Here is an 11282-nt window from a genome sequence, read left to right as displayed (position 1 = left end):
TACAGTACACTGACACCGTGCTGCAAAAGCAGAGTGGAAAGGGGCCACAGAGAAATCACAGTGTAAATACTGTAGCTGTGAATTTTGTAGTTCAGGTTCCTATCATATATGTCTGTTTTTAACACAGTTAATACTAAAATCTGCAGCCAAGGCTGAGCACTAGAAATCCCTTCTTCACGAATTCAGCATTGCCAGCATCATTTTAGACAAGTTTCTTCTCTTCTGCAACCTCAGACATGGGATACTTCAACTCCAAGGGACATTAAGTATAATTTCTCCACCCTCTGGAGTGACCTCCTAAAGGACTTCCAGTAATGAGGAGATGAGATTGTCATGAGTGTCTGGTGTCAGCTTTTAATTTGAGAGCATTTTCCTTGGCCCTCTGCTTATGGACAGTTGATGCTGAAAATTTGCACAAAACTGTCCTTAATTCACCTCGCCTAATGCTATTGCACAGATGGCATCTGCAATCAGGAGAGCAGGGAGCGCTGTTGTAGCTAAATAAGACTTGAAAGTTGGGGTCAAAACCTCAATCTTAATTTCTGAGTTCCTAGCCTACAACACAGCCACACTCAGAATAGCCTCCTGGTGTGCAAAATGTTCTGACATGGAACACTTCAGTCAGGCTCTGCCTTTTATCTTGCAGACACACCTGTCCTGTGACAGCCTTTTTCAGTTGTCTTTACAAGAGCAGATATAAAATTCCATGAGGCTGCTCATCCCATCTCTTCATGTCCTCCATCCATGAGTACTTTGCAAATACAAACCACAGCTTCTGCCCAGTGCAGAGTTCACTTGTGAGATACTTAGTGTTTGCCTTCAGCTCCATTTAGGACACAGGGGAAGGTGGTGGTTGTGTTTATGCTGCTGTATCAGGTCCTTGGCAGGCAAAAAAGGCTCTGTTGTGGTGTAAGGTGACTGATGAGCCCCTTAATGCAGCCTGCCATAGTGGGAGCAACGTTAGCTGGTCCTGCTGAGCCTGCTCACTGCTAGCTCCTAGGACTGCCAGCTACCACTGCTTTGAAGTTGGTAGCTGGTATCTCCACAAATGTTAAAAAGATTCATCATCTTGATCTCATTTCACTGAAACCACTTTTTTTTTTATCAGAAAGAAATTTACATTTTGTGTGCATCTGCAAAAGACTTCTTTAAAAATTTTAGAAGAGACTGTTTCATAATATAGTGCAAAATTTATAGACTACAGCTGCTCCTTCCCTTCCCTGGAAGGCAAAGAAAATTACAAGGATCCCGTTTTAATCTTTCTTGTTATCTATTGGGTCTGGCAGGTGCTGGAGAAAATAGATTGAGATTTACAGTAAATCATGAAATCATATGATGATGTGGACCTTAAGGAACATCTAATTCCACCCCTCCTGCCATGGGTAGGGATACCTTCTATGCCCCTTCCTCCCTCCAAGGAGGGGGCATCCACTTCTCCAGACAACCTGTTCCAGTGCTTTGCCACCCTCACAGTAAAGAATTTCTTCTAACGTAATTCCACTTCCTTTCAGTTTAAAGCCACTACCCCCTGTCCTACCTCTGCCCTTGTAAATAGTCTCTTGTTTAGGGATATTGCAGGTTTGCATGGGCCCACCTCTCAAGCCTGTCAAGGTTCCTCTGGATTACATCCCTTCCCTCGGCTTTGACTGCATCGCTCGGCTTGGTGACATTGGCAGATTTGCTGAGAGCACACTGAGCACTAATGTCTGTGTTGCTGACACACATTGAGCAGCCTTGGTCCCGACATCAACCCCTGAGGAGTGCCACTTGGCACTGGTCTCCACTTGATGTTGAGACCTTGACTGCAACCCTTTGCAACCAGACAAGTTCCTCGTTCACTAAGTGGTCCATCAAATCCATGTCTCTCCAATTTAGAGACAAGGATAGTGTGGAGGACAGTGTCAGGTGCTTTGCACAAGTCGAGGTAGATGACAGCAGTTGCTCTTCCCTTATCTCATATAGATTATAGTCAGAACTTGGCCTATGATTTTTAAGGTTTTGTACCTTATTAGCTAAGTGTAATTAAGAAGGGAAGAGTGACTAAGGAGGAGCAGCCATTAAAGTAACATTTACCTGCAGTAGCCATGCTGCAGGAGTGGAGATCCTTTTTTAAACACAGCTAAATTATTACTGGTTCAGATACCTTGGTGTTTTGCTGCCTGTTTTTTTTTTAAGAGGCACTTGCTACAGCAGAGAGGAAACTCAGCACAGCAGCAGCAAGCTGTGCAAGAAAAAGCATTAACCTTGGAGAACTACCTTTTGGAAACAACTGTGTGTTTCTAGTCTGAGTGAGTAGCTTTACATTAAGATTCAAGATTTCATGCAGGCGTCCTTGTGCCTTTTCACTTCCTGCTGCCATGGCAAACAAGAACAAACAGAATTCCAAAATTTAAAGTTTGCTGTATAGTATAAACCTTTCACTGCACACTTACCTGGAAACTCACACCACTCTAAGTAAAAATGGTATTGTTTGCACATGATGTGAAAAACAACTGTAAGAATGTCTGTGGGAAGGTCAGGTTATCCTGAACAAGGGGTGTGGTGGTTTGTGGAGGTTTTGGAAGTGTTTTGGAGGTTTGTGGGAGTTGGGCTTTTTTCAAAGGGTCAGGGATTTTGATTGCAACTATGGTATTGCTATTTGTAAGCCGTATGACTTTTGAATTGCAAAGTTTTTATGTGAATAATGGCTGTAACATCTTATTCATTAAATGTATTTGAAAACCTAAATGTATGTGAAAACCAAAGGGCTTTTTTTCTTTCCAAGGAAATATTCACACTTGAACCATGAGCCAGTTTCTACAGGAAAGTCCTCCTCACAACATCCATCAGCAGTACTACTCTTGAGATAGAACAGCCATCAACAGAGTTTGAACTAGTGCTGCAAGCACCACATTTGCAAAAGGTGACTAAAACCCTAGGGCCACACCTGCTGATATCCTGTGACAGTATCTGCCCTGCAGGCAGCCCTTTAAGAACAAATCTGAAGAAGTATCTCTGAAGTCTTGAAATAAATGCAATCTTTAAAATGTATGGCTTAGCAGCCTCCAGAAGGGATTTAATGACTTCAAACCCCTGGTACTAAGTAGGATTTCCTTCCCTCATAAATGTAAATTTGATAGGCTGCATCTAGCTGAGATTCCTGCTAATGGTTTGATCAGCTAAAGTGGGTTGTGATGGGAAAGCTGACCCAAGGACACGGGATTTCAGGGGATACTTAAAACCAAGACCTAAAAATGGAAGATATTTAAAAAAAAAAAAGGTGCAAAATACTCCGTAATAGTCAAGCAGTCCTGGCACACAGATACATGCTGCTCAGTTTTGGTTAGCCAACTTCCTGTTCAGTTCCTTCCACAAAGTGGCGCAGTTCCAGCTGACAGCAGAAAGCCACCTGCCAGTGAAGAATGCAGCCCTGCACTCAGAGCATCTGTAAGGCAGGGACAAGTTTTTGCCAGCAGCCTGAAAGACAAATTGGGGAAAAAACGGTCCCTTTCCAGAGCTACTGTGAAAGAGAAATGCACTACTTCATCCTCGGTAGGTTGTGCAGGGCTGGCAGAAGCACATCTGCTCTGCTGCCCCTCACAGGCCACAACAGGATGTGAGCCTCAGGAGGGCTCAGGTACAGGCTTAGGCACCCTTCAGAGCTGACAGAGCAAGCTGGGAGCAGGCACAGTAGATGTTTAGATGAGTAAAGAGGAGAAGGCAAAGTTTGATGCCATTGATTGTGGCAGTAGCCTTGGGCATGCACTTCAGCAGCTACCAACTTCATCCTTTCCCCATCCCTCAGAAACCAGGAAGAATGATAGCAGTGGCTCTCTGCTAGGCATGGAAGAAGAGGTAGTGGTCTTAATTACTGCGAGGGGCTTTAGTCATTGTTAGTAGTGTGCTCACACCAAGTTACAGGGAGGTGTTAGAGTACACAGCAAATTTGGCATTCACAATCTGTGGATGTTCCGCTCTCACAAAAGGGCAGCCAGGAAAGCTGAGTTCACACTTGCTTTATTACACAATCAACCAACAGGGCTTCATCTCTCTGCATACTCACAGGCACTCCTGGGAACTTCTTTCTCATGGCTGGGGGGGGAAATCACATTTTCAAATCCCACACCAAGACGAGGGAGATGCAACTGATTGTATCATCTCCTGCTATTCTTTTGCTCATCTGCCTTTGGCTGATGCAGCCAGGGAGGGCTAGGACTTAATGCTGTGTGAAGTACAAGCAATAATCCTGATGCTACAGGAGGAGGCACCAAAGTTCATTTGCAGTGAACGAGAGAGAACAGAGCACACATCTTCTGTAGACACTTGGGTGGTTTTCTCCTGTGGTTACTCTGACAGCTTCTTCTCTAGTAATTGCTTCACCAGGACAGGATTGGACCGACCTCGTGTTTCTCTTTGTACCAGGCCAATTAACTTATTTAGAACTCTCTGATTTCCTGCTTTTATCGCCATAACCTTTGAAGAAAAACAAAACCGCAACAGATGACACTGTTACAGTAAACCTGGGCATTTCCACTCATTCACAGCCAAGGTATGAATATTTTTGAACCACTGTGGTAGAACACACTATTTTGGGCTAAGCTGTTATTTATAAAAACTGCCTTCAGCTTTGCAATAAGCTCCTGCTCTGCTCCCATGAGACAACAGCAAGTCCCTACACAGCAGCAGGGCCTTACAACTAAGAGAAATATCTCCTTATTGAAAAACTCAGAAAACACTTCTGGCTTGAAGTGTGGCTGCAACTTGATCGTGACCTCCTAGCAAAGAGCCAGAAAAGTGAGACTGACTTCTTTTTGCTAATAAGATCTACCATTTGTACTCAATATACTGTTTGGTTATAACAAGTAATTTGCATGGAATCACAATCTATTTGCTAACATTTGTGAGGTCCTTAGAGTGCAAACATAGGTGTTTGTGTAACAGTGCATTATTTCCTTCAAGCGAAGGATCCTCTGTGACACAGCAGTTAATTGATCAAAAATACAACCTCCTATCAGAGACCTAATGTTTGATGCACAATCACCTGCAAAATAGCATACTTGAAAGCTAAGTAAGCACACTGAAAAACAGCACTAGAAATTTCATTTTCAGGCATTCCTGGAAGACATGCTACTGCTGAAAGACAAGCACCTGGCCTTCATGTTTGCGTGGTGCAGAAGATGTTCAGTGCGTTGTCAGAGTTACTGGGCAAAACACAATCACCTCTATTAAACAGGATGTCATATTTACAGTTATTAAGAGGAGGACTGCAAACATACCCACTGTGCCATTATCAAGCACAAAGGCAAAAACTGCTACACATTACAGTATCTGCATCATTGGCAGTCTGACGTCATCTCTGTAAGGTCACAATAGGGGAAGGACTGGTGACTCCTGATCAGCTAGACATTACCTACATGAGGCAAAGTGCAGCGCAATCCACATACTGCATTTTCATGAAGTGCTGAGGAGTGTTGGCTTGAGCAACTGTTTGTAGGTTAGTTCATTTTAAAGAAAGTTACTATCAAATAGCATAGCAATGCATTTTTTCACACATCCCCTGTCAAGTACTCAGCACACACTTATTTTCTCACAGCAACTTAAAGCAGTGAATTACAGGCCTTCAAGGCAGCTTTTCCTTTGGTGTAAGATACCTGGAAAAAGCAGGGAAGTGAAGCTGCTCTCATGCATTTGGCTTGACTAAAACAGTGGAAAACAGAGCAGAATTACATTCTCAGAGAAAGCATTATTACTGAAATGGCAGTGTAGTTATGGACCTTCAGCTTCTGAACCTCCTAGCATACTTTAATGTTCTTTCTATCCACACTTATGCTTCCACCAGTCTGAAAATACAGCAGCATTTTTATCGGGCTCTGCAAATGAGTCAGTCTGATGGAGGTCACACTGACCTACTGCAAGCTCATTTTCTTTATCAAAAGCTCTTGCAGAGCTGTTAGCATCCCCCAGTGAGCTCTGGGGTAGGTGGTATTGTTCTCAAAAGATGTTCATGGCGAATATATTTAGAAAATGTTTATATTAGAAGTAAGCTATTCACTTCTGCTTTTGCATTTTCATTGCACTTGTTTCCATTCTGCTTTTTTCTAAAGCAGATTTTTAGATTGCTAGGATCCCTTCCCACACTTCTTCATGATCAACAAAGCATTTTCTCCCAGCTCAGATCTTTTTAAGACCAATGAGCCATGCAGACTGCTGCATGTCCTTCCAAGGAGATGGGGAAGAGCCAAACCCTCATCTTTCCTACTCCAACATTTGCTCTGCTGCCACGGCAAAGCAGCAGAGCAGACAGTAGCTCTGGAGCCACTGATGCCACACAGCTACACGGGTCTGGCCCCTCCCCACCCCACAGACTTTGTCAGGCAGAAGAGTCACTTAGACTTCTCTTCTTGGCAGCGGAGGGAGGCAGAGGCATGGTGAAGAGACCAATGCAAGTAAAATATCTGCCTTGCCAGCTCTGATACAGTCTCTAATTTCATAACTAATACCTGCCTTGCTGGCATTAGTTCAATCTCCAGCTTACAAACAGTTTAACAATGTTGCCCTAATATCACAACAGATGACATAAAAATCAGAGCTATGTGGCTGGGTGGCCAGGACAGGTTACTGGCAGCATAGCTGAAGAGGGACAGGGCCCCGCAGTTTTGCTTTCCTGCATTAAATGTTTATGGTCTCAGAATGACTTGGCACATTAGCCAGACTGGTAATTTCTTCTGATGATCATTTTCTGTAAGTTTCAATTGAAAAAAAAACTACTTAGTAAAATAAAAAAGGAGAAGGAAAGCCTGATAATATCTCAGGAAGTTTAAATGCTCTGATACTGGCTCTAGAGCTCAAACGCCGACTAAAAGGGGAAAAAAACCCAAACCTCCCAAAACCAGAGGCCATTTCAGCCCCCTTTTTAGTGCCACAGGCTGCCATAGTGCACAAGCTTTTCAGCACCACCATAATCACCTCATTTTCATGTCCATCAATCACCGCCTGGCAGATCTCTTCAAGCTCTTTTTGATCCTGTATCAGTTCAAGTTTCTTTTCTTTAACAATATCAAGAGGAGTTTTCCCTTCTCCTTTCCACAGTTCTGCAAGCACCTGAAAAACGCAAGGTCAGTGTCTTGACTTTCTGCATGTAAACAACATTTGATATTTCAGTTACTGATCCAAGAAGCCAGATTTTAGTTACAGCAAGAGCAGATTATCTAAATGTGAACAACCCCAAGACTTCATGCTGTGCCTCGCTGAAAGGGCTCTTGTGTCCTCCCTTCTCTACTGCATCCTGAAATAAGACAAAATATTTGCACTTACTGTGTGAGTACAGGTTAATGGTTTGCAGCTTACCACAGTAGCAGCAGCTGCCTGAGACTATGAGCAAGGGCAGCTCTCTCTTCCAAGAAGCCTGCTGAGCACAGCCCCCATGTACCTCTCTGCACTGAGCCACCACTCCCTGTCACTGACTGCAAGGCTGTTCCTCTGGCAGTACCTGTGCTCATCTCACATTACTCACAAGAGCTGCCTGAGAGCAGCAAGAAAATGAATTTCCATGAGCAATGTCTTTGCCTGGGAACTGACGATTAGCTGGCTATTGTACCAAGTCCAATCCCCAGTACCTCATTCCATTACCAGGCCTCTTCAGCAAGCTGTAATGAGGATACATATGACAAAGCAGAAGAAAAATAGTGCTGAGCTGAATGAATGCTGCAGCTCCAGCCCACCTATGCATCACCCCCAGGCCCTGTAATGCTGGGCAAACCCAGGCCTCAAGAATAATCACTTGTTAATGCTACTGTGTTTTCCTAGGCTGTAGCTGGGCTATCACCCTGGAATAAACTTGAGAGAAGAGAACATTTATAAAAAACCAATTTCCTTGGGCAGTCATTTTCTGTATTCCCTTTGCTCTTATTTCAGAGCTGTGGGAGGAGAGCAAGAAAACCCTTATTAAAACAGCTGCTTGTGCTCCATCCTGAGCTGAAAATGTAACTATATGTTTGGACCATTGGTGTGCATCAATATGGAAATGGATGTCACATCAAAATTTCAACATTAAATACTCATCCTAGGATGAAAGACAACTTAGAAAAAATAAAGCATGTGGGCTAGTATCTTAACTACCTGAGCAATTTTCTTCAGCATGCAGAATTTTCTGATGCAAAAGACCTTCAGTTTAACAATTTTGTAGCCACAATACATATTTAAGAACCATGCATTGACAGAATTCCTGCCAGAGATTTTTTGTCAGTGGTATCCCAAAGCTTTTTATGGGATCTTATCAGTCTGCTGGAGACCTTGAGAGAGGGTAATGACACATGGCTGTATTGTGGCAGCTACATCTTGGTTTTTCCCTGTAAGGGCTTAAAGGCACATCACAATATTGAAGTTACTGATAAGCAGCCAGAGTGACAACTGCTGTAAGTAAAGCCTTCAGATGTTTATACCTAAATATATCAGTGCAGTATATGAGGTCTTCTACACCATCTTCCTTCTAGTGCAATATTTAAAAAGACATCTACCTGGAATGCCCCTAGAGAGAAATACACCCAACAGAGATTTAACCTGTCTGCACCAACTTCTCTTTTTGTTGTTGCACTCCATTGCTACCTCAGGCAGGCCCTTCCTCTGAGGGACCAGGCAGGAAGCCTTCTGTCCTTGAGGCCTCCCAAGGACTGGGAAGGTACAGCACCCTTGGAGAGGAGCCCTGTCCTCTTCACACAGCACAGGCCATAGCAAAACAGCCTGGACAGTGAAGTGCTGCACAAATCGGAGGCTACACAATGAATAAGCCATATTACTCTCATGGAAAAAGGCAGATGTGATTTTTAAGACTGGTATGTATTCAAGCAGGATGCCGTGGGCTGCAGGAAGGGGAAATCTGCAACAAACAACATTTATGCAGCTGACAATGGTAGAGGTACCCAGGAGCACCTCGTACATCAGGCTGACTTAGATCAGGAGCAGGACAGCTTGACACTCAGAAATCCAGCTCTGGTTCACTGCTATTACTATACCAAGTGTCTCCTGGAACTGTGAAAAGCTTACCCATTAGAAACCTTGAAGGCACCGAATTTTCCCTTTGACATCTGTGTCATGTGCACCTTTCAACTGGTAACAAGCATCTCCACTTACCTAGTCAGGCAGTAATATTATCAAGGCCCTCGCTTGCTTAGAGGTGTGTAAGGAAAGCAGAAAGAGATGTGGCCAAGATCTGTCAAAGATGCACTTTTTAAAATGTGCTTCTCCACTTGGCAAGGAGTACAAATCTAAAGAAAGCAGTTTAAAAAATGATTTCAACTCATTTACACAAACTGCCTTCACCAGAACAGGAAGATCAAATTATGAAGTCTCCAGAGCCAAACGAGAATCTCAAGCCTCATTTCCATTACTGAAATCTCAGTAGTTTCTACTATTGATTCTTGCCTGAGCGTGATTAGATTTTAATGATGTTCTGCGGTCTCTGCCTACAGACATAGCAGCAAACCACTGGTCAAGATGAATTAATCAGGACTTGCATGTCTGGCTGACATGGGCATCATATCAAACATTTTGCAACTGGTGAATGTGCCAGCTGACTGCTGTGCCTGAGAATAGTCCAACTGGAAACCCTATCTGCAGTAATTTGCTGCCAGGGGTGGGAGGGAAGCAGCAGGCAGTATCACTCCAGTCAGTCCTCTGGGCATCTCTCCTTTCCAGTGATGGAAGCCTTCATGTCTGGCAGTTATTCCTCAGCCTCTGACAAAAGTAAGGGACAGGTTGGGTCCAGTCTTCCAGATGGTATAGCCATAATTGTCAAAACAGATGTTTAGGTTTGTGTACTGCACTTATTCCCCTGCTATCTCTTTAAAGTAGGGGTACCATAAGGGTGACAAGTAGGTCTGTTGAAAGTTATTCCTCTGCGGGTCACCTATGCCACTGCAGCAGCAAACCAGAGCTGGGGTCTGCTCTGCTCCATACCCTGCTACAGATCCCTGATGAATGCAGTCTAAGGGTGTCCATGCAGAGCTGCTCCAGCATGGCTCTCAGCAGCAGGGGCAAGTTTTCGCTACCCTGCCCTAGGAACCAGCCTCCCCCCACAATGCCATACTCAAAGGCAGTCCTCTCATGCCAGAGATGTACTAACAGACAGCCCTGAGGACTGAGGCCCCATCTTTGGCATACCCCCCACCAGACTGTTTTTCAGCCCTGGCAGCTCCCATTGTAAGCCTCAAAATGGTGCCTTTGAGGTGGGCCACAGGATTTGCCTCTACAGGTGCCCTGATCCAGGACACGCTCACCCCACAGCCCTGCACCTTGGCAGAGCTGGGAGCTGCTCCCCTTTACACAAGTGTGCCAGGCTGAAACTGCTTTGGAGACCTCTGGAGCAGGATGCTGTATTTGATGGCAATTTGGGCATGAGCTTTGTAATTACCTACATGGTAATTATGTAAGCACACAGTGCTCTTTCCTTGGCATATGCATCCTACCATTCAGTGTTGTGTGTCTATGAGTGCACACAGCCTTTATCTGCCCGTGTTCTAGTGCCTCATACAGCAGAGACCAGACACGAAACCTCTTAAAACATTTAAACTGTTAACAGCTTCCTGCAGTGAGCATGTATGTGTGTGCATGTCTGCCTCTCACCCTATCAAACCCTTCCATCCTTTCTCATTGGATCTGTCTCTATCACTGCACTTCATTCTCCCTCACCTCAAGTGCTGCAATTTATCTGCTGGTGTGTATATATATAGTCTTCCTGCCCTCAGGCCATCCAGTATCTCTGCCTATTGCTGAGAATTGTTATAAACATTTGTTATTTTTCTGACAACCAGGCAACCAAAATACTTTTCTAAATGTGGCAAGGTTTTTCCAGTTTGATAGCATCACTCAGTGATGGCAAACAGTACTGTTGTTTCTCTGGGTCCAATTTCAGAACCGCAAGGACAACACGTGCATTACAAGGAGCTGGTAATTCAACAAGAAAAGTATCTCTGAAATTCTCGACATTTCATAACCTATCAGAAGTGTTGGCACACAAATATACCACCAAACAAGAAACTCCTTTGGAAGAGTACCCTGTCTCTACTTCCATAAGAAAGCTGAGAGTTAAGAATTTGAACTTCTCTTTCAAATGCAGACACCAAACTGATGGGTGTGCCACACCCCTGCAGGCACAGAACCACTCTGCATTCCAATGCTTTTCCTATTAATACTTATCTCTGTTTTGAAGCTTTTACTTTTCCAATCCAAAATTTCCAAATGCACATGCCTGAAGTCAGGCACCTAAATCCTTATTTATGATGCCTGTCAAATGCAGCTGGCTATTC

The 11282-nt window shown here is 44.0% G+C and overlaps 1 protein-coding gene across 1 annotated transcript in view; it reads right to left on the bottom strand.

Annotated features, from left to right (window-relative positions):
* Window positions 1-3992: 3992 nt before the first annotated feature.
* GATB (glutamyl-tRNA amidotransferase subunit B) overlaps window positions 3993-11282 on the bottom strand; it is a 39806-nt gene continuing 32516 nt past the window's right edge. Inside the window, exons 12-13 of the mRNA XM_054382950.1 lie at window positions 6946-7080; window positions 3993-4452 (exon numbers count right to left, since the gene is read on the bottom strand). Coding sequence (XP_054238925.1) covers window positions 4324-4452; window positions 6946-7080 — 264 coding nt within the window. The 3' untranslated portion in view covers window positions 3993-4323. The remainder of the gene's footprint in view (window positions 4453-6945; window positions 7081-11282) is intronic.

The sequence above is a fragment of the Indicator indicator genome, chromosome 8 (assembly GCF_027791375.1).
Source record: "Indicator indicator isolate 239-I01 chromosome 8, UM_Iind_1.1, whole genome shotgun sequence".
Classification (NCBI taxonomy): Eukaryota; Metazoa; Chordata; class Aves; order Piciformes; family Indicatoridae; genus Indicator; species Indicator indicator.
The sequence above is the reverse complement of the archived record's forward strand: the minus strand, read 5'-3'. Positions and strand labels throughout refer to the sequence as shown.